This window comes from Ascaphus truei, chromosome 4 (assembly GCF_040206685.1).
Source record: "Ascaphus truei isolate aAscTru1 chromosome 4, aAscTru1.hap1, whole genome shotgun sequence".
Lineage (NCBI taxonomy): Eukaryota > Metazoa > Chordata > Amphibia > Anura > Ascaphidae > Ascaphus > Ascaphus truei.
In genome coordinates, this window is record NC_134486.1 from 31,893,652 (window position 1) to 31,918,103 (window position 24,452).

The window sequence follows — 24,452 nt, forward strand, 5'->3', positions numbered from 1 at the left end:
TAAATCGTAATGCACAGGTTTCTTGAAGGTTTCCCTGACAGAAAACAGGACCTCTGCTCAAGACTGAATATACAGCGACCGAAACGGGACGCAGGAGCCGCGTATGTAATGCTCGGCAAAGTTATTCCGTCTACGCTTTTATATTAACCAATTTCTCATTTGCTACTTAAATGTAAGCTCCTGGTCACGGGTGCCACCTTACCCACCTAGTGGCGCTGCCCTTTTACCGATATGGCTTCCAGGTTTGCGGAGTATCTTGCCAAGAGCTGCTCCCCTCTGCACAGAACCAGTGTCCTAAGGCTTCTGCTGGTACTATGTGGAACGTCAACTCCACCCACTGGAATTTTAATGAGCCGGGAAGACGAAGGACTTTGAAGGGATTTCAGATTGAATGTGGATTCAGTGTACATCTGCTTCGTCCCATAGGCGGACAGCCTTTGGCACAGCAAGAGCATGCGAGCCGTGTGCTGACATCAATCTGAAACTCACAAGCCCTTTTATCCCCTGTACCCAATTTTCCAACTCTTATCTGTCCAAGAGATGTCTGAATTGACTGTTTAACCTCTGTTCATTTAATGTAACCATGTATTGTTATAACTCTATGCCCAGGACATACCTGAAAACGAAACGTAACTCAATGTACTCTACTTCTTGGTAAAACATTTTTATAAATAAAAAACGTTATAAATAAATGCTGGGAACAGAAGAGACTGCACCAGTTGATTAAACCACTTGAATCACGCCAACAGTGTAATCTGTTAGTCAAATACCTCGTTATCTGAAAAGTGCAGACTAATAAATAATAAAACTCTGAATGCCAATAAAACGTTGAACAAACATCTTTTAATGAGTCATGTTACACCATAAATCATTTTTAATACTGACAACTTTATACAAAAGCTTTTCAACAAGCTCATGCTGGACCAGCAGAGTTCTTTGCATGTGGTAAATGATTGAAATATGGAACAGTTAAATGGAAGTGGGAGGGGGGACGACAGGGGTGGGGGGAGGAGGGGGGGCAGAGGTGGGGGGAGGGGGGTTGGAGGAGACAGAAACAGGGCAGATTAAGTGAAATGGCATGAAGAGCTAGAAAATCATGTGTTTAATAACATTTATCGTCAACATATCTGGCAATGCACATTAGATTTTTAAAAAGCAGAGCATATTAAGCCTCCTGCACATCCAATGCAGAAAATATTTGCCATGTGCTTAAACTTCAATCTTGCTACAAATTACATTGAACAAATTGTTGAACAGAAATCAGGGTAAAATGATCTGTGTTTCCACAGCAGAATTGGATCAAGACATTTAAAACACAAGATTAAATCTGCCAAGAGAGGAGAAGAAGAAGTTTGCAGAACCACCAAGTCTGGGGAGAAATTACAAGATTAAAGACCACACAAATGTAAGTGGAAAATGAAACGAACAAAGTGCTGCAAGAAGAAATAAAGCGATTTAGTGCATGTGGTTTGACTGCCTCTCCCTTGGGTGTCTAGAAGCCAGGACCCATTAGGAAAGCGATATTCAGAGTTTGCTGTAAAAATAGCATCAGACCAGAGAGGATGATTATATCGAATTTGAAACCAATGGGAGCGTTTTCTTCAATATGTCTGATGCAGCGTTTTGCACCCAGGAGACCGATAATCAGCCCACTGACGCCCATATTCACTAAAGGGTGCTAACTTCTTGCACATCCTAACTCCTACTCTTTTGAATGCGAGTTAGGCCATGCTAAAATCGTAGCACAATTTAGTGAATATGGGCCGTTCCCATTCTGCAGGCGACATCCCTCAGCACATTACTGGTTGGTGCCAGTAAAATAATTTTAGGCAGACCAACTTTAGGGAGAGGCAAGTTCATAAATGACAGAGGAACAGTTATAGAATTCAAGAAAATACCTTGCGTACAGATCGCACCTGCACCGCCTCTCAGGCAAAGTATATCACTGATGCAAACCACCTCCCCCCCCTCCGCCCCCCAAAAACCCTAGCATCTATAGACAAGTCAGTCAATGAATCAATCAATTTTGTCTTGATAAAACCTGTTTGACATTCATGGCATCTACTTCCACAGGTCTCACTCCAGTACTCAAAGCCTGCTACAGCTCCCTAAAAACATTGCCATTTAAAAAAGGTACAATTCATATCACTGCATGTTACAAAGCACACACTTGTTGCCCTTAATTAACACACTTCCATTTACAAACCTCTTTCTTTCACGCTGCTGCAGCCAAAGGCTTTTTTATGCAGGCAATAGAATATATATGTCTCCGCTCGGCCAGAATTCACCAATGTGGGTGCGTTAGCTGCGATAGAGCTGCGTTTAGCAAGTCCCCCATGTTACAGGACTAACCCCCTCAGCACTGAAAGAATTGGTGTGGTCTCTTGCTGAAATGCATCCAGCACTTCTACGGAGAAAGGAAAAATGAATAGATGCTGAATATATATTTTATGTGGATGAGCATATTATGCACGTACAATATGTGAGCATATTATGCACGTACAATATATGAGCATATTATGCACGTACAATATATGTGCATAAACGAGTTATTGAAATGCTTGGGAAAACTGGTTGCAACATTACAAAATCGGACAGTAATTTGCACACTCTGCTTGTTGCAATAAATGTACGAACACTGGATTTTATACCATTAAGAGTACTACTATAAATGGCTAAAGACTGAGATTATGGGCATTTTCTATATCTGCCAAAGCAGCCATTGTGGAAGTTTTTGGACCAAAATCCACATTGAAGTTTATGGAGAATTTTTGCTGAAAATGGCCAAAAGAGTAAATCTAAATGATCCCATTTAACCCGCAATGCTTTTACCGACAGTAAACAATGTTAACATTTGCTGCGGGAATTACCTGTGTCATCTTTGAGTAATAACTTCTTAATATGACTTGTGTCGTCCCTGGGTAAACGGGTGTGATAAAAAGTGCAGAGCTGCACCAATTCTGAGGGATTTGGGCATGTCAGAAGTTAGGAGTTCTAGAAGAGTTTTACGGCCATTACTTTGCAGGCAACTCCAGTAGCACAGTGGTTAACTAGCTGACATGTGAAGAGTAGGAGACGCTTATATGGGCATTACAGGGGCCCGGAGCCCCTTCAGATTTTCTATGTATTTGGCCAAGTGGATTTTTTTTGGTCAGACCAAAACCAAGAACACATTGGAAATGAAGAACAAAAAAACGTACAGAGCCAAGTATGCCAACCAGATACTTCTTGTGAAATAGCATTGGAGGGATGCGGGTGGGGAGCTGGAGAAGAATCGTGCCAAATGTCATGAAGGTCCAAGTAAAAAAAAAACAAAAAACAAAAAAAAAAACCAGGTTTTATGGATATCCCTGGTTCAGCACAGGTGGTTCCGAAAGCCTGACTGATCTATGGAATCGCCACCGCCAAGGCTGAGCTTATAGTGCCGGCTACATTGATGGTGACGTCACCCGTCGCCATCGCAAAAGTTGTCATTGAGTTTTTGCGACGGCGCTGGCGTCATGTAGAGGCTATGTGATTGGCTTATTGCAGTCACGTGGTGCGGCCGTCGCGGTAAATATCAAAATCTATTGAATTCAGCGATTTTGGTCGCGGTGTCACACCCACGACAAATTACATCTACTTGATAGCAATCATAATGCTGATTTTCACTTGGACCGCTCTATACCCCTCTTGTACAATTCTGTGCTCGGCGACTGTGGGGCCTGTTACCTTACAAAAAATGTGAATTCCTATTACTAAATACCAGGCCGGGGGGGGGGGGGGGGGGGGGGGGGGAGGAGAGAGAAGGGATATTCCTGCACCCAGGCCCAAGCAGCAACAAAAAAGGTGTTTTGTTATTTTAGCAAACAAAGAAAATCTTCTTTTACACCATCATCCTAGAGAGAACTACATACAACACATTGCAAGGCAGGTCCCTCCAGGGCTGCAGGCATTAGTTATTAATATACATGCTAATAAACATAGGGAGTAATCAGTAAAGTAAATTTCTGCATAATGCGGACACTAGATCCATAGGCCATATCTGCTGGGGTTGTAAACTTACATTCCACTTGCAATACATTTGCGTGACTTCCTCATGTTAACCAATAAGGGGAGGGGAGGGAAGAAGGGGGAGTGGTGTGTGTCATGAACACACACGGTGCGAATACCACAGTGCTAGTTTCAACAAGATGGGGAATATGTTCCACAAAAAACAGAGGGGGAGAGAAAAAAAAAAAAAAAGGAGTCTTTTGTACAATGCCAAAATATGCAACTACTATACAACTGATCATATAAAGTACACCCCTGTTAAACAACTTGGTAACCAGTGAAATGAAAAGGAATATAAAAGGGGACCCAGCACAAAACCAGAGTAATCTCTATGCGTTCTGCATCACAGCCCTTTATGGAGCAGACCTGACACGGTTTGGAAGTACCAAAGTACATAGTGACGTCCTTGTGTCACTTTAACCCTGCAGGGGCTCTAGAGGAGACTTCAAGAAACAGGTAGAACGGGGCAACAACAGAAGTTTAATCTTATAAAGAGTTAACATACCCCCGAGACACTGCGGAAAGTACTGGGCGGAAGAATTTGGAATCATTAGGACTAGTGGGAACCAATGAAGTTGCTTTGTTACACTCTGTCCTAATTATTGCAGCACGTCCAGGACAGGGTCCCCAACATGAGCTGCAACTTAACCCCTTTGATGCCGGAGGGGTCTGCGCAGCAACACGCGGCTGGCCCCTTTAGCAGCGGAGGGGGATGAAACCATCAGTTTTGCAACGGCTCTTAGATAAGCGACTCACGTGGAGTGTAAGAGGTTAAGGCAAAGAGACTGCAGAGGGTATTATAGCTACACAAACTGGTCGTCATGGGTTGTGCCGATTCCCTGTGTTAGTAAACCTGACAATCTTTGGGTGTGAACACAAAGTCCTGCACACTGCTAGTTTACTCCTCTTTAATTTCGCCTTTCAGTGTCCTTTTCATGCGGGAGTACGGGCTGAGCGTGTCATCCATCACAAAGTCGTACAGCACTCGAACCCACGACGTATACTGCGGCATGACGTCGTAATATTCAGCGGCGATTTTCCGCACCTGCAACAGGGATAGCAAGATACCAGACTTAAAGTCGAACAGCACACACGCCAAAGTCTGATGGTAGTAAAGCATAACAACAACTTGTTTAAAAAAATAATAATAATTTTAAATAAAGTGTATCTAAACATTATTAGAGAGATTCTATTCTGGTGATTATATATATATATATATATGCAAATATAACTGTATGCTCATCTGCATGACTTAGGCAGGTCTGCAACCCCGCCTTTCCCCATTATCACCCAGCATACAGCACTTCCACTGCAGCAAGGGATTCTGGGAAATGACATGCAAATGAGCACACAGTGTCACTTTTTGCCTCAATAACCATTTTTAACATGGTTCCCTATAGGCTTAAGCTTGCTGCATGGTCACAGCTTTGAGCACAGCCAGGGTTAAGGTGCATACCCAGAAAACCACCCACAGACAGCCGTTTCGACCTTGATGGGTCTCATCAGTGTGGGGTTGATTTTACTGGGAATGCAAGAGAGGCTATGGGATAGGCTAAACCATAATACTGAGTTAAGTTATACATACATACATATATATACATATATATATATATATATATATATATATATATATATATATATATATATATATATATATATATATATATATATATATATATATATATATATATATATATATATATATATATAGCTTGTTTACAAAATGAATGATACGGCCCTTTGATCCCATTACAGATATAGAATAAGACTGAGGTGTGAGTTATAGGGCTTTTATGCTCCCCTGCAATTAAGCACATTACCAGTATTTAGGGAGCAAGGAGCGCTTTCATGTGTCTCAGTCCTGAGAAAGGCCATCAGATGCAGAATAGTTTTAAGCCTCTCACTAAAGATACAGACAGTGAAGTGAAAGCTCTGAGCGGCGCCATTCCATTAGTAACAGTGGTTTCATTACTCAAGGGGTTACGTGAGCCTTTGATACCAGAGGGGGAGGGGAATCACTGAAAGGCAGCGCTCCGCCAAGGAAACACTCTGGCTAAAGATGCTGTTCAATAAATTTCACAGTTTTATATTTAAGCCATATAAAAAAAGGAGACTCACAGAGTTTATTAGTAACGGAAGAATGGAGTTGTGAATACCCAAAACTGGGAAATTCTTAATTGTGCTAATTACTTTAGAGACAGGCAGACGATCAGTCTGTCCTTTATAAACAAATGCATACAGCAAGAAAATAAATAAATCCTACACAACAATAAAATGGTGTTTAAAAATATTAGATAATAAAATGGAGCCTCACACCCATCTTAAATAATGCTGGTTTGCGATGTCCAATTCTTTATAATTCCCTAAACTCCTGCAATGGGTTAACTGCCTATAGTTTTATTGTTGAATTTACCTCCATATATACGGATGTGAATCTTTGTTATTGCAATAGTATATATTGCAATATCAGGTCATGATTAGAAAGAGGACTATAGCAATGACCGTAAAGTACACAGAGTATGCACTTGTCCCACAGACATACAATCTAACTTCAGTGCCTGGGCACAGAGGCCAAAGTGACAGCTCAATGACCAGAAGCTGTAACTCGAATTTGGAAAGACCCATTTCAAAGACAGTGATCGGGTAAATCCTAATACTGCAGCCAGCAACAGGTCAGATCTGTAGGTGGAGCATGTATGGGTTTGGCTATCTAGTCTGGTGTATGTCTGTGCGGTTAGGGTCAATGGATTCGGCCTGCTGTATTCTGCTCAACAGTGTCAGATTAATATTCTGCACAACACTGGTCGGTGTGATATAAAATGTACTTACCTGTGGCAGGTTCTTGCCAGGGACACTGGGGAAGTCATGATGTTCATTGTGGTAGCCGACATTAAAGGTTAGGTAGTTCAGCGGCCCGTAGTAGGAGTACGTCTCGTGGCCCTTTAAGAACATATAATGTTCAGCTATGAAGTGCCCTGAGATGGGGTGCAATCCGAGTCCGAGTATGGACCCCACAAGCATGTAAACCATAGATTTCACTCCCAAAAAGTTATAAATAACAGCGTCGAAGGAGAACTGCACTACCAAGTTGATGATCTCCAGCTTAGAAATGGGCTTGGGGTTGATGCAAAGGGGACGGATGGCATAGAAAAGAGGCTGAAGGATGATCCATACGAGCTTCCTCAAGCGTGTACAGAAAAACCAGCCCTCCAACTTGGTGGGTATATCCACGTCAATGCCGTCCCCTCCCAGGTAGCGATGGTGATCCATGTGGTACCTCTTGAAGGAGACAGAGTAGGGGAGTCCGATGGGTAGGTTGGCAAATATCCCGAAGCAGCGGTTCCACATGGGTTTACCGTTACCAAACGCACTGTTGTGCGAGATCTCGTGAATGGCCAAGGTCATGGAGTGGCTGACACAGCTGCCAAATGCGTATGTCCAGAACATGAGCCACTTCCACTCCAGGTCTTTCACCAGGTAAAATGCGGTCAGCTGGGTGATTACCATCAACGTAACAATCCAGATCAAATTGTAATCGGGTTTCATGAGTTTTTTGATCTCGGGATATTTAGCTGAGAAATGAAGAAAAATCAGGGGAAAAGATTAGACAGTAATAATGGACATGTTCACTAGTTTAAGTGCTGATACCCAACGTTGCTATTGCCCAAGACCCAAAATAATAAAATGCAGACCGATCCCCTAATTACAGCCAACATGGAGTTATTTACTTTGACAGAGTCAGTGCTAGTGGAACCAGCAAAGCAGTAAGTGCCAGGGGGCGTCCAACCCACCGCATTGTAAAGGGTTTAAGCATTCATTTTATTATTCCTGGAACCTTTTGAATGTACCGATTCTGTTCTCTTAAACCCAGTTTCTTGCACCTTTATTCCATTCCTGATACCACGCTCCAATGAACAATGTCCCAGGAATAGAACAATAATTAAATGCACCCCCAGGAGGTATAGAAAAAGTCAGACAACTAAACTCAACTAAGGCTGCGCTTATAGTGCCTTGCAACGCCGCTCCGAAACAAAATACATTGACTCCGTCGCAAGCACTTATCGTAAGTGCGACGGAGCGACCCAAAATGTTGAAGCCGGGTCTATTTAATTTTTTTAGAGACAGTCACCACATGTGACGGTCTCTAAACCAGAGACCGCGGCCCACCCCTTCATGACATCACTGGCCTTGTCGCCAGCGACGTCACTTAAAATCAAAATGATAACTTTCGCTAATGGCGACGTCATCGGTTGCGTCACCAGCACTATAAGCGTGGCCTTACTTCGGCAGAATGCGTTTTCGGGGAAAGGAAAGTTATGCCAAGAAACAAGGCAGCACCATAACACAGCACCATAACACAGCCTTAAATGCATTCGGAAGAGGATTGCTACTTTAGTCCCACCAATGTGTTTAGCGGCAACGATGGATTTAATGGGTCCAATCTAGATGTAGTGAGGGATGGGTTATGGTTTATGTAGTTTGTTGCTTACCACAGAGGTATCGAGGAAGATGAGGATGTAAAAAAAGTCAACCTATTACAACCTGTGTTACCTAGGTTATATCAGATATATGCGCACCATCGCCGTATCAGAGCCATTTAGGAGAAGGCAAAGACACAGAATATGCAATAAACAGGTAAAGACACGTGGGTCAGGAATTCATGGAGTCAGTGAATTAGTCTGTGTACATAGTGTAGTGTACAGTCACTGTCATACACAAGCCAATAACTGCAGCTGTACAATGGAGTATCATTGTGCCCAACAGTCTGCACCTCCAGCACTGCAATTCAATAGTGAACATCAAGCCAGCATTATCTGCGCATATTGTGCAAGAGAACTACTGGTTTGCATGAAGCAACATGCTTTAGTACACAGAGCAAAACGGTTTGGAAAAGCAGCCAGCGTAGGCAAAGAAAGTACAGCTAAACCTCGTTATAATGCGCCTCGTTATACCGCGATTCGGTTATAACGCGGTTTTCCCGTGGCTCCCGTTTAAAAAAAAAAAAAAAAAAAAAAATTTTAATTTTTTTTTGCACACTGCACACACTGCACACACTGCACACACTGCACACACTGCACACACTGCACACACTGCACACACTGCACACACTGCACACACTGCACACACTGCTCATTGCACACACTGCACACACTGCACACACTGACCACACACTGCACACACACTGCTCATTGCTCACACTGCACACACTGCACACACACTGCACACTGCACACACACTGCTCATTGCTCACACTGCACACACACTGCTCATTGCTCACACTGCACACACTGACACATTGCACACACACTGCACACAATTATTATATAGAAATAAACAGACAACTGCACTTTAACAGATGTATTTTGCCTGTACACACACACTCTCACACACACACTCTCACACACACACTCTCACACACACACTCTCACACACACACTCTCACACACACACTCTCACACACACACTCTCACACACACACTCTCACACACACACTCTCACACACACACTCTCACACACACACTCTCACACACACACTCTCACACACACACTCTCACACACACACTCTCACACACACACACACACACACACACACACACACACACACACACACACACACACACACTCTCACACACACACTCTCACACACACACTCTCACACACACACTCTCACACACACACACACACACACACACACACACACACACACTCACACACACTCACACACACTCACACACACTCACACACACTCACACACACTCACACACACTCACACACACTCACACACACACACACTCACACACACTCACACACACTCACACACACTCACACACACTCTCACACACTCTCACACACTCTCACACACTCTCACACACTCTCACACACTCTCACACACTCTCACACACTCTCACACACTCTCACACACTCTCACACACTCTCACACACTCTCACACACTCTCACACACTCTCACACACTCTCACACACTTTCTCTCCCATATATACATACACACACACACTCTCTCACTCTACACAGACGGGGGGTCGGAGCAGAGGAAAGGCCGCGACCAGCACCACCACCCGCTCCCCCCCCTCCTCCCGCGCAGGCAGCGGGAGCGCCAGGGACAGCGGTGGGGAGAAGAAACCCCCCGCTACCACCTCCATGCAGGCAGCGGGATCTGAGGTAAGCGGCGACCTGAGGGACATCCCCGCTCCCATCTCCTGCCACGCGGGCTGTCACGCGGTGACAGGGGGAAGCGGGGACAGGAGGGACATCCCCGCTCCCATCTCCTGCCCCGCGGTGACAGGGGGAAGCGGGGAGCGGAGGGACATGCCCGCTCCCATCTCCTGTCCCGCGGGATGAATATGCGCTAAAGCGCGGCGGCCATTTTTTTCCCCGCGACCCCGTTAGTAACGCGGTGGTCTCGGGGTGGACCCCGAGACCCGCGTTATAACGGGGTTTAGCTGTATATTTAAAAACCCAGCTGACTTCTGCAAACCGCAAGGACAAAAACGAACACACCCATATTTTCTTGTAACCTCATTTGCTCTTGCTCCCAATTCTGAAAGGTTTTTAGCTTGAGGATAACATACACTGAAATGCAATGTAACAATTTCCATGCATCCATCTTACACCTCCATTAAAATTAGGGGTCAAGGTGTAATGGGGACATGGAATCCCCCGTGTGCGTACACATTACACAAACAGAGTACCACTTGTATTTACAAGCGTGTGGGCACCAATTTATTTTGAAAGAAAAGTCTGTTTTTGGAGCATAACATTAAGTTAAAGCTTTAAAATATCACAAGTTTTAAAAAATTTTGTTCATCAAGCAGAGTACCACTACTTTCTTTTTTTTTTTAAGGGTCGCCATGCACTAAGTTGCAGGAACATGAAGCAGTCAGTTAACACCACATGCAACGTCCTGAACGGCCCTTTTGGAGTTTAAAGCAGCAGGCCTCTCTGGTCATTTTTTTTTTTTTTTACAGATTGGGTATGGGGGTGAGACTTACTCCAACAGCAAATTCAAACGTCATCTGAAAAAGACATGGGGACTTTTTCTATTACTGACCCCCCCCGCCCCCCCATGGCCATATCTGCAGTTTTTTCAAAGTGGGGAGGAAAAAAAAAAAAAAAAAACATACTGTATTTTACTCACATTCAGGGGGTCCCTGTAAGTCGGGCAGATCAGCTCAAAAGCCCCAGTTTCAGACAAGATAAATGGTCATCATTTTAATGGGGGGCTGCTTCTTTAAACTTCGGTTAGCGCTACACATGTAGGCTCTACAAGCCCAACTGAAATACTAATCACAGACTATGCAGCTTTCATTTAATGAAGTTCATGTTGACACAAGAATGTGGCAGCGGCAGAGCTAAGGCTGAGTTTATAGTAGGGACTACGGTGATGTAATCTGTCACCGTCCTACAGGGATTCCTGCACTCTGGTGGAGACCAGAGATCGCGATGGGGGGGGGGAGGGGCGTGGCCGTGAGTAGTTCGCCCTCATTGGCTTAACCGCTCACGTGCAGTCGCCCCTCGATCGCAGGTAACCTCAAAAATCTTCTGGCTTCCAGCGATCGCCGACCTCACGTCAGCCCACTATGGGCACACGCGACGGATATGTACCTCCTACAGCGCTGCGCAACGTCGCAAGTACTATAAACTTGGCCTAAAGTTACAGTGATCAAGCCTCAGGCCTTAATCAGTTTAGGACTCCAACTTTTTTTTTATTTTTACCACTTGCATCAATAATTCTTGGAAACGGGGGAGAAGAAAAAAAATAAAGAAAAAAACCACTTACACAAAACACACCCCCACATGATAATAGGGCAAATTATATATGCCATCAGTAACACAAAACAAACAGATAATGTGCTCTGAACAAAGGCTAGATGGGACTGAGCTTTCAACTTATTTACATAACAATATTTACCCAAAAGCAAGTTACACATCATACATACATAAATACCGTATTCAAATAAGCGTTAAAAAAAAAAAAAAAAAGCCGTTTGGGAACGAAATATCCTAAACTCGCCTCACCCAGTTTTGCCTATGGGGTCACCATTTGGTATTTGATGACCAAAGTTTATCCCCAAACAAACCCATGTAAATATTACAAAAACAGTGAAATATGAAGGAACACACACACACACACTTTTTCCTTTGCCATTGAGAAATACTGGCAATGTACAGTATACACCACTCCCAATCATTGAGCCGCCTTTTTTTGTTTCCATGCCACCCCTCTCCCTCCTATTGGTCCAGCCCCCCCAGGTGGGGAAGCACTGGAGTAGGAAGGTAGAGCTGGAAGTCACCATGTTCCAGATATCATTTATGATCTAGTTCCAGGTAATAGACATCAATGTAACAAAACCACTATGTGTCCACAGTGGCCAAGAAGACCATGAATCAGCATACATGCCTCTCCCGGTGACATTGTGGATTTTCTATTGGTTGCCGGGATAGGCTGCGACCCTGCAGCTTCTATGCATCTTCAGGTTTGCCCACTGCTCCTGAAGCAGGGCAACCCTGGACCACAGATGCGCTCTGGGAGATGTAAACGGTTCATGCACAACAATATTAATTTTTGTAAGTGAATGTTGCATGGCTGCTTTTAGCTCTCTGGGGCAGTGGTTAATCGTGCCTGTACTGCTCATCACTGAACACAAGTAGGGACACGTATACAGGAAAATGCTTAGACAAGCGCAAGCACTTACTCTGTATACATAATGGGGACTAGCAAGAGTGCTGGGAATTAACATGTTTACCTACAGTGAGAATCTGATCCAAAAGACCAAGTCATTACTGCCCCCGGCACTCAATGACCAGGAGTCAAAGCACCATCGTGCCCAAATAGTCCATAACTGCTATGGACTTTAAAGCCAGGTATCCCCGATTTGGGAGTGATAACACTGATCTCAATCGGATTACTCCGGGCCCATTGTGGATAACAACAGTCATTTAAAACTCGTTATCCCCGAGTACTCACCAGAACAGTATTGTACTATTTACTCCTTGGAATATACATTTTGCATTAGAGAGTAGGCTTTGATGTGACATTTGCACATGTATTAATGTCAGATATTAAGCAGTGGTTCACACTGGCAGGAGGTGATACAGGCGTCTTTACTTCATTGAACGAGTTGTGGTAAGAAATCTGTAGCCGAATCCACCTTTCACCTTTACTCGTAAGCTGGGAAAAAAATATTTACCCACGTGTGTCTCTGGCACCAGAAGTACATAGAAATTAAAGCCCTCTCATAAATGTAGTTTTATATTGCAATGTAAGCGTCCAATGATCACATCTTGCTAGCCTGCCAAAGCAAACAATTCCTGCAGCTCAGAGCAAACACACAAGCCCCTTCCTTCATTTCAGGGTTTAGCATCTTTTGCCTCACTAGAACTCGTCATAGACATGTGACAAGCATAAGTGACATCACTGAACTGCACGGCCACCGGAATAGCACGACCCAGATGTGCCAAACTTTGAGCCCCGATAGGAAATCAGAATAGTGCAACACGGGGCAATGTTCCCTTGGGTTTCTCCACTCTTTACATAGCAAAGAAAACTCACACAAAAGCACTGAATGTTCTTGGAAATCAAACGCGTGAAAAATGCAAAGTACGTTTTGTAAATAGATTTGTGATTCACAATCCATTTGGTCTACGCACACCCATGTTGGATTTGGGATTGGGCTCGTCATTCAATCTCCATTTTGTCTGTTATAATCCATTTTGTAAGGAAATTGTGAAATCTGCTGACGTTATCTTTTCTAAAAAGGGTATTGTTTATAGAACCCTTCGGGTATAAAATGGAGCCCATCAAGTATACTTCGTGCCAACATTCTCATCCATGGAAATCACTTATCGTCTTATAATTGCTTCATACAAAAAGCCATACATAGCTTAATTGGCAGGTAAGGACTAGTTATATGAGCTGTTTGAGTAGATGCTACAGAACGAATGATTCACCATGCAGACATAAGCTCTCATAGATTGATCAGCTATTTTTTCCTTTAACCAGGACATATTTGTATTATTTTGCCCCTACAAATAAAGATTAGAAACAGCTCAGAAAATCTCTAATCAGCATTTTATTACTCCTTTTCCTAAATGTTACTTTTAATGTCTGAAGCACTTCTTTGTGCGTTATTTATATGATTGTCACGTGTATTAGGCCTCGGGCATGGTCGGCAGTGAGCCCCTGCAGCCGCAATGAGAGCGGCTTTAGTAGGGGCTCGCGCACGCAAGCGTGCAGAAGCATAAGTCTTAGCAAAATTTTAAATTCAAGCGCTCAAGGGAGCGCAGGGCCGGTCACGTGAGCGATACGCCCAATGAGGGCGAACCAGATCCGTGACGTCATAGGCCCCCCTCCCCCGACACGCTCCCGGACGGCGCGCAGACCAAGGCCAGGGAAAGCACCCGCTTTCCCTCAGCCTCCACGCGCCTCAGCACGGCTACAGTCCTATGGACGCAGCCTTACTGCTGTGAAGCGCCATGTACATTAATGGCGCTATATAAATAAAGATGTACATACTGAAAGGATATACGAGGATCTATATAGCAATAAAAGGAACATTACATTTTCAGGTTTATCCCCCCCTGGTGAATACGAAAATACGTGGCGAATCTGCCTTAAAAATGTCATCGAAATATTCGCAAAGCAACCTGACACCTTGCCAGACCTTTAGCAACAACCTTATTAAATGATTGTCTCCCGCTTTAGGCCATTTGGCTAATAAAGGAATGTTGTCCATATGCAAAATCGACAGACTGTTTCCCGTCTCGTACTAGTTCCTAAGGGCTGGGACCCGCTGTGCCCGGCGGCGTGGGCGGCCGCGTGAGCGTTCCCTACCAGCAGGGGAATCATCCTGAGCAGGTCCCAGTCCGCCCTCGCTGCACGGCTCACTACGCGCTGTGATGCGTCAGCCGCCAGGGGGTGCAAGAAAATAGTGATCCTGAGCGGTGACGCGTCACATGGCGTGCTGATGAGCCTATCAGCGGCAGGGGCGGGAGCTGTCAGACAGCTTCCTACACAAGGTGGTGTGTGTGTGTGTGTGTAGGGCATTTGTGGGGGAAGGGAGCGGGAGCTGCTTACCTTCAAGCAGCCCGCAGCAGCTCCCTCCTGCAGCCCGGGAGCCCGAGTCCGTGGAGGGAGTAGCGGGTCCCTCCGCTCAAACCACGCCCCCCCTCCCACTCCCGCCCCCCTCCCTACAAACTGCATATCGCGGTCTGTGTCTGTCAGCGCGCCGCCTGTCTGCAGTGCGGGCGCGCTGACTGAGGGAGCGGGGCCTTAGCCTAAGAAACGCTGCCAGGGTGTGGCGAGATCAGGTAGGGGGCAGGATGGTAGCATACATCACCAAACACCAACGTTTTAGGAATACATTAACAGCTGGGAAAAATGCGACTTCATGAGACAGTCACATAACTAATTTGGTCCCTGTTCAATATCCCACTCATTTGAATATACTTCTCCAGCACAGGGAAGCAGCCTCACAGCACCGCAGTATTGTTTAACTCCTTCAGTGCCCGTGGGACCTGTCACCTGCGTGGCCACAGCACCTCTTGCGCTAGCAATCACGCGATCTCTCCCGAGCGCTCACTTTCTCCTTCCGGTGACAGGGAAGAACCAAGTAAACCCGGATAATGTACAGAGCAAGTCAGAGGGGCCCCCCCAGAGTAGCACCCTTCACGTCGATAGGGCACTGAAGGGGTAACATTAGACAGGGGGTGGGTGAGCAGGCAGGGGGGGGGCGCAGAGCAAGAACTTTGCGCACCCCTGATATAAAGAACCCACGAGCAGAATCTTCAGTGATCGATTACAGGAGAACAGATCGATCTGCAACTTAGCTAATCACTTGTCAGGATGCAGATTGTATTAATGCACATATTGAATGATTCGCTTGCTCAGGGTTATTTAAGTCAGTTCTTGCACAGCATTGTGGGAAATGTATTCCTGGAATATAAATATATACATACATATAATAATCAGCTTGAACTGCAGCTTTAAAAGCCTTTCATTCAATGCAATTCCCTCCCCCCCCCTCTTTTGAAAGTGACTCATGTGGCGCCTTTTAAAGAACAAGAAGATTACCTGCCAACCTCTGTTTTATTTTCCTAGCTGGATTCAATCTGTTATATTAAGAGCACCAATGCTCTCAGGAGAGAGTATTCACATGGTAACGCCTGCTGTGAATCATCATCACTTTCCCACCAGGAATAAGAAAGCTGGTTTGTATGCACAGGACAAGGGTTCTTAGCAGGAACAAAATGTCTTATCTTAATATTCTCAGGTAAGGATCTGAGGGCTACTAATGGCATTAATAAGGCATTAGTAGACACATTCATTTATAATTTTGGGGATTTTTATAAAAAATACAGCTGATTTTTTTTTTGTTTTTAATCAGCGAGCAGAGGAAGGAGGAAGTAGTTCTGGGAAGACTTTTCCAGCCACTCCCAGACCCCACACCGTTTTTAAAACAGACAAGCAAACCTCAGTGATAGCAATAAAAATGCACAGTAACCACACAGTTGCCAGCCACTCTGGCCGTGAAGGAGTTAAAACACTACAGTTGCACTCTTTTTTGATATACAGTACAACAGGTTGCATTGTGCAGGGGTCAGAGGTTGCAGTCCCCGTTGTAACTTGTCAGCTGAGCGTGTCTCAGCAATAGCAGAGTCTGCATACAGTGGCACAGCACATTGCCAGAGAATCCTGATAAAGAGGTAGAGCCCATGCTTCGTCATTGATGTAAAGTCTCATTCCTGTTTGTACCACCATGCAACAAACTTTTGTATACTATAATGTTTATGGCTAATTTGTATTGTATGTCTTTATTTATATAGCGCCATTAATGTACATAGCGCTTCACAGCAGTAATACACATGGTAATCAAATAAATAACAAATAATATAAATAACAGGTCATGAGAATAAGTGCTTCTGACATAGAAATAACATAAAGGAGTCCCTGCTCCGAGGAGCTTACAATCTAATTTGTGACTATTTTCTGCCTGCGCGTATTACATCATATTCAGCTGCAGTTTAAAAAAAAATTATATATATATATATTTTTACCATTCAATATGTGCATCAATACAATCTGCACACTGACAAGTGATTAGCTAAGCTGCAGATCGATCCGTTCTCCTGTAAATCGATCACTTTCTCAGGGTTATTTAATTCAGTTCTTGCACAGCATTGTGAGCAATGTAGTCCAGGAATATAATTGACTGGGCAGTTAGATACAATTGGTTCACTGCTAGAGAAAGGCAGTTTTTTCCCCCCAATACTACAAATATTTTCTCATAATCAACTGATTTTTTTTTTTTACATTTTTATAAATCAGTTCTGTACTATGAGAAAATACTTTCATATAAAAAAAAAATAAGACACACGTAGGATATTGCTTGAATTGCGGCTTTATTGAGAAATGAAAAATATTAAATTAAAACTATGAATACTAAACCTTTATTAAAACATCAAAGGGAGCTCATGAAATGTTATGAAGACTCACATAATAAAGGTTTCAGCTTCGGTAATGCTAGGCCAGCAGCAGAATCCTTCCAAAATCAAAACATCCGCGAGCTGTGCCTGCAAGTTGGCCATTTAATCTTGCAGCTCCCTACCCAGCTGTTCACAAACCGTTGCCATTCTCCTCTATGGGCCATGAGAAGGCTGTATTATGTGTGGAGGTTGGCGGAAGTACTATCACAGCAATTTATGCTGGAAAGGTTCAAACCATTCTTCAGATCGGGACAATGTAAAATCACTCAAAGGTTTAGCTCTTCCCAGGGGAACACCGTGATTTGATTGTCTGGAAGACACCCCGAATGGCGAGGTCTGTTTTGCCGAGGCGGCACATCTTATAAATTACGTTTGTGCACCGCTGCACTAAGTGGGGGCGGGAGATTTTCCGGGGGGGAGGGGGGGAACACGTGGGCCGTTGCAGGGGTCCCACGTTCTTCCCCGGGGCATTAAAATTAAATGCTGGGGGATCGTGTGAGCCTTTGAACGCTATTACTTACCTTGACTCTGCCGGCGTCACTCGTGTCTATGGCAACGCACTGTCCCATGACGCCGCATCAAGGTAAGGAGGAGGCGCGAGCACCAGCGGAGGGAAGGTAAGGGGGGGGTGGGGGGGGCGCAGCTGCAAACGTTTGCGCTCCCCTCCGTTAGTGTAAGGCTTGGATTATACCCGGTCCGGCAGTGCGTGCTTCCTCGTGACGTCACAAGTGCAATGCGCACGGCCAAAACTGGCACTGCAGATGGCATCGGGAGGCGTGGCCATGAGCGGTACACCCTCATTGGCTGAAACACTCACGTCTCGCGGCCGCCGCGCACCAAAAAAAAAAAAATTCTTGGGAAAAGCTTGCGCGGTTGCTCTGCAGCGCTCACGCCATGCACGTAACAAGTGCAGCTGCATTGGATTTCATTCATTTGCTACTGTCGGCTACACAACACACTTTTTTCCTACTGCAAATCACAACTCCTTTGATTGTATTGTATTGTATGTCTTTATTTATATAGCGCCATTAATGTACATAGCGCTTCACAGTAGTAATACATGTGGTAATCGAATAAATAACAGATCATGGGAATAAGTGCTTTAGACATAAACATAACATTAAGGAAGAGGAGTCCCTGCCCCGAGGAGCTTACAGTCTAATTGGTAGGTAGGGAGAACGTACAGAGACAGTAGTAGGGAGTTCTGGTAAGTGCGTCTGCAGGGGGCCAAGCTTTATGCATCATGTGTTCAGAATGTTCACAGTGCTATTCGTATGCTTCTTTAAGCAAGTGTGTCTTAAGGTGGGTCTTAAAGGTGGATAGAGAGGGTGCTAGTCGGGTACTGAGGGGAAGGACATTCCAGAGGTGTGGGGCAGTCAGTGAAAAAGGTTTAAGGCGGGAGAGGGCTTTAGATAAAAAGGGGGTAGAAAGAAGACATCCTTGAGCAGAACGCAAGAGTCGGGATGGTGCATAGCGAGAAATTAGGGCTGAGATGTAAGGAGGAGCAGAAGAGTGTAAAGCTTTAAAAGTGAGGAGAAGAATGGAGTGTGAGATGCGGGATTTGATTTGAAGCCAGGAGAGGAATTTCAGGAGGGGAGATGCTGAGACAGATCTAGGAAAGAGTAGAGTGATTCTGGCAGCAGCATTTAGGATAGATTGTAGGGGAGACAGGTGAGAGGCAGGAAGGCCGGACAGCAGGAGGTTACAGTAATCAAGACGGGAGAGAATGAGGGCCGGAGTCAGAGTTTTAACAGTCGAGCAACAGAGGAAAGGGCGAATCTTTGTTATATTGGGGAGCAAAAAAGCGACAAGTTTTAGAAATGTTTTGAATGTGAGAGGCAAATGTGAGAGAGGAGTCGAGTGGGACCCCTAGGCAGCGTGCTTGGGCTACTGGGTGAATGATCGTAGTTCCAACAGTAATGTGGAAGGAGGTAGTAGGGCCAGGTTAGGGAGGAAGTATGAGGAGCTCTGTTTTAGCCATGTTGAGTATAACATGTCACACCAACTCATGTTTTAGGGAACCAATTCTAAAACTTCCATCATACAAAACTGCAGTAGAAGCAAACATCAAAACAAGAGCCGGGATCCCACAAACTGAGCATGAATTATAATCAGAAAGCTAAATAAAGTTATTACACTGCAGATTATTTTTGTGGACAAAGATGCAGACAAGATGCTTTAGGTATCCACTAAAACCTGACTGTGAAACGGTTAAAGGGAACTATCCTGTTACGTACGCCTATATTATCTTTAACTGTGCATGCAATGTCTTGTATATAATGTATACCCTGTTCACTTATGTAACCGTATGTGTAACCATGTATTATTTGTCTTAACTCTGTGCCCAGGACATACTTGAAAACGAGAGGTAACTCTCAATGTATTACTTCCTGGTAAAACATTTTATAAATAAAATAAATATCCTTTCAAAAACATTAAATTGCCTCCCACCAATCAACCACGCACGGCTGCTCATCCCCTTAACAGCATTTCCCTACATTAGAGAAACCGCAGAACCATTTAAAGATGTCCTATGATTTCCTTAACCCCCACTTCACTAATGTACGTAAAAATAATCCTTGTGGTAGTGCAGAGTATTTATATTCCACTAAACTAATCTTCCTAAGTCACATTTTGCAAAACACCCTAGTATAATATGTAATAAACCTCTGAATAAACTATTGAATTAAAAAGGCAAACAAATAAGGCGCTTGTGTTTGTCATGGAACAGCAGAACAGCCTAAACACCACCGGACATAGAAAGAGTGAAGAACAAATCAGCACACCAATCTTACTGTAATATATCACTTAGAGCAGCGCTGCGCAAACTTTTTCAGCTGTGGACCCCTTCCTGGGAGCAGCAGTGTTCGCGCCCCTCCCCCGAAGGCACGGCTTCAAATGACGTTGCGGGTCACGTCACCCCACCGCGTCATGGCAACGCATGACGCCACCTGACCCCGCGGCGTCATTTGACACCACGTCGCAAAAGACCCAGCTGCCAGTAGGTAAGTGAGGTTACAGAGGCCTCACGCTTTCCCCTCAGCATTAAATTAAATACCTGGGGGAAGAGCAGCCTGCGCCCCCCTGCAAATTCACCCCCCCCCCCAGTTTGCGCACCGCTGACTTAGAGTGATCAGAAAATATCTGTGCCGACCCAGAAAAGAAAGAAAGAAAGAAAGGAGAGAGAGAGAGAGAGAGAGAGAATCACCTCTAAGAAACTCTGGCAGCAGGATTACACTCTGTGAAGGACTGAAGTCTTGAACCATACTGTACTATGGTTGGCGCAATTATCAATTTTTTCTTTATACTGCGTGTAAATATCACTGTATATACACTGGTGTGTCTATCTGTGAATGAGCACAGTATGGAGCATCACATCCTGGTATTAGGGGTTCAGCAGCTATAAATAGCAGAGGTCACCATAAACCATTTGAGGGCCAGAACACTAGTAGCTCCGGTCTTCCGGCTCGCAACCATGTGATCGCGGGCAGGTCCCCCAGTACTCCGATCACATACTACGACCTCCAACCATGAAACAAGCATATAATGCACGAGTGCCAGCACGTACTGACTGGTGCGTAGAAGGCTTCTTGGGGAACACAAAGGGTTACCTCCTACTTATCGCTGGCCCAGCTGCCAGCACAGGGGTTCAAAGCTATGCCATTTTCATCATCATACATACGGGTTGCTTTAATAAGCCATGGTTTTAAAATATATTTTGGTCACGTAAACCAGAGTCCCATTTTTGGGGAAAGATTCATTTAATTGTGACCTGTCCCAATGAATATTACGACGCAGTGCTGTTCTCAAATCTAATAAAAATTCTACAAGATAAGGGACTAATGCGATCTCTAACTTTGATTTAAGTAGCAATCCCTGGGTGGACATTCTATGCGATCCCCACAAAACAGCAGCAGAAGTTTCCACCATAGCAGCTTTCAAATGTGATTTTATCGGTTCAGTTCCACCCACCCCCCTTCCACCCCAACACAAGGCATCTCACATAGGATCAGATGTATATACAGATGGATCTATATGGATATCTACAGATACGTTATCTTGTGGCCTTCCCTGTGAAATAACAATTCTGTAGCCGTATGAAGAGGAAGGAAAGGCTAAAAAAAGAAACAAACAAAAAAATGTCTACAGACAGGAAGACCACGACCTTCCCTATAAAACACAGGCCCATAGCTCAGAGTGAGGGAGACAGAACACATGCAATATATAGAAATAGGAACGGGACCGTAAGATACAAGCTGGGAGAGAGTATATACAATGCAGGCACAGGGAAGAGACAGCAAGTTAGACTGAAGAGTCCATGTGCCATGTAGAAAGGGGCAGAAGAGAGCGAGAAAGAGACAGGGAGATATACTTCTGTCGAAAAGTAAGTATAAAGAGATAGCCAAAAAAGAAGAGGCCAGGCGTGACAGCTCTCAAGGAGAGAGAGTGTGTGTGACAGCTCTCAAGGAGAGAGAGTGTGTGACAGCTCTCAAGGAGAGAGAGTGTGTGTGACAGCTCTCAAGGAGAGAGAGTGTGTGTGACAGCTCTCAAGGAGAGAGAGTGTGTGATCAAGAAAGATGAAAAGGGTAGGAGAAATTGCTTAGAAAGAGATGGGATAGAGCGCTGAGAGAGGGAGACCGAGACCGCCAGCTCAGAGAGAGCCTAGAGTGAAAGAGAAAGAAAGACATCCAGCAGAAAGAGCGTTCAGAGAGGGAGAGACACAGTCAGGTCAGAGTGAAAGAGAAAGACATCCCCCGGGAGTGAGAGGCCCGAGTCAGATAGAGAATAGTGGTATTCTTGAGCAATGAGAAGGCTGCTTCACAGTAAACAAAATAAGGATTAGAGAGATAAAGCAGAAAACCTAAGTTCTGTCTCACTGGTTCCCTGCCGCGAACACCACTCTCTCGGTTATTGGCAGCACTAGATGTCTGCGCACAGAAGTAGCAGGGCCTGCCAAGTGCCCATCCTGAGCCTCAGGGCCACGCATTCAGTGCAGAGGCAGCAGCCTCCATCCTCCTGCATGACACCAGGCAAGCACCATGCCAAAGCGAGAGGGCACCTTATTTATCTGAGCTGCAACAAAATAACAGGCACCAGTGTGCAATAAGGACAAAAGAGAACAATATATATATATATATATATATATATATATATATATATATATTTTCTTTTCATGGGGATATTAAATGTGGGCAGAAGTGGCATTCGTGTGTGTGAGAAAGGAGTACCAACATATGGGAGGTTTGCCATGCATCTGCATCTATCGCCTACTGGGCAAGGACAGTTGTATAGCAAGAGTCATAATGTACATGTGGGTATTCAGGAATCAAATACAAGGTATGCACGCACTATTTAGGGTGTGTGTAATATAATACATTATATATATATAAATAAAAAAAAACAGTATTAGAAGGATGTGTATATTATATACACACACATCACATACTTCTAATACTGTGTGTGTGTGTGATATATATATATATATCTCAGTAGATGACACCGTGCTCACCCAGGATCTCCTTCCTCCGGTCTGCGTGCGGCTGCTCGGTGTACACCCACTCGAAGTCCTCCCGGGCCACTCTGTTTCCCATAGCTGCGGTGTTACCGGGTGCGCGCTGTAATGAGCAGGGGACCTGGAGGGGCGCCGCACAGACCCGCGCTGTACTGAGCAGGGGACCGTGTGTGCTCCCGCTATACAGAGCCGGAGACCAGGAGGCGGGGGGACGGGCGCGGCGAGGACACGCCCACCGGGCGACGTGTGACGGCAGAGCGAGACCCCGCCCCCTACAGTGACTCGAGGCGTTTCAGCGCAAGGACCCTGAAGACCCCGGGACGATGGGCAGAGTAAGGCCACACCCCTCGCATGACGTAGAGGAGCCAATTAAACAGCGAGTAGTGTTACAAAGCCACGCCTCCCCACCCCTGTGACGTATTTGGGACTGGGGGAGATGGGGAGTGACACAAAAACTAGCCAATAATGTCTGGAGAGGCTCGCATAGACCCGCTCCTTATGTGCCGCACCAAATAGGTGGTCTCGCGTATATAAAGCTGTGTGCAGTGAGCGTGGCTGTGTGACATAGTGATGAATGTGTGATAGCTAAGGCCTCGGCCAGGGTGGCCGCTATGAAGCACATTGAGATAATGTGTGTGGCCAGGGTGAGCGCGCTCCTCCTCGGCGCTTAGTTGCTCGCAGAGCAAGCAAATTTGAATTTGCCGCTCACAAGTGCATCACGTGAGCTGTTCGCCCAATTAGGCTGCGGCCAGGGAGGAAAGGGGTGCGCTCGTGCGCTGCGCCCCTGTTTGGTCGGCTGGGTGCGCGCTTGTCTGGGGGCGCGGCCACGATGTCATGGAGCTGGTCACGTGACGCGCTTGCGAGCGGCAAATTCAAATTTGCTTGCTCACACTGGCCACGCACATTGCCACAATGTGTTTCATTGCGGCCACCGTGAGCGCGCCCGCCCGCTCAGTGCCACCCTGGAGGAGGCCTTAGCCTTGGTCCCCCGCTAACTGCCGCAGCGCTCGCCATACAAGAGCCGCCCCTCAATGGGGCCGGGCCCGCTGCGAGAGGTGGCCGCTGGGCTGTGCGGTGCGTTTTTCAGACTTGCATTAGGCTGCGGCCAGGCAAGGAGCGGGTGTGCTGGCGCTCGTACGCTGCGCCCTGCTCGGCCGGGCGATTTGTGTGAGGGGCACGGCCATGACGTCACGGAGCTGGTTCGCCCTCATTGGGCGAACCGCTCACGTGACGCGCTTGTGAGCGGCAATTCAAATTTGCTTCCTCTGCAAGCATCTAAGCGCCGAGCATGCACAGGCACGCGCACACGCTGCCCACGCACATTGCCGCAATGTGTTTCATCGCGGCCAGCGTGAGTGTGGCCGCCCGCTCAGCGCCACCCTGGACGAGGCATTACAATTGTGATT

The 24,452-nt window shown here is 45.5% G+C and overlaps 1 protein-coding gene across 1 annotated transcript; it reads right to left on the reverse strand.

The window, feature by feature from the left end:
• Positions 1 to 823: 823 nt before the first annotated feature.
• On the reverse strand, positions 824 to 23,320 carry DEGS1 (delta 4-desaturase, sphingolipid 1). The gene is made up of 3 exons (XM_075595517.1): positions 23,044 to 23,320; positions 6,862 to 7,604; positions 824 to 5,077 (listed from the first exon to the last, which is right to left on the reverse strand). Exons 1-3 carry the CDS (start codon positions 23,123 to 23,125, stop codon positions 4,931 to 4,933), a joined length of 972 nt encoding a protein of 323 aa, XP_075451632.1. The 5' UTR covers positions 23,126 to 23,320; the 3' UTR covers positions 824 to 4,930.
• Between the last annotated feature and the right edge of the window lie 1,132 nt (positions 23,321 to 24,452).

Coding starts and splice junctions, on each gene's coding strand:
- DEGS1 (XM_075595517.1), bottom strand. CDS start 23,125: ATGGGAAACAGAGTGGCCCGGGAGGACTTCGAGTGGGTGTACACCGAG. Junction 7,605..23,043: donor CCGGAGGAAGGAGATCCTGG/GTGAGCACGGTG, acceptor TTCATTTCTCAG/CTAAATATCCCGAGATCAAA. Junction 5,078..6,861: donor CTGGCAAGAACCTGCCACAG/GTAAGTACATTT, acceptor TCCCTGTTGCAG/GTGCGGAAAATCGCCGCTGA.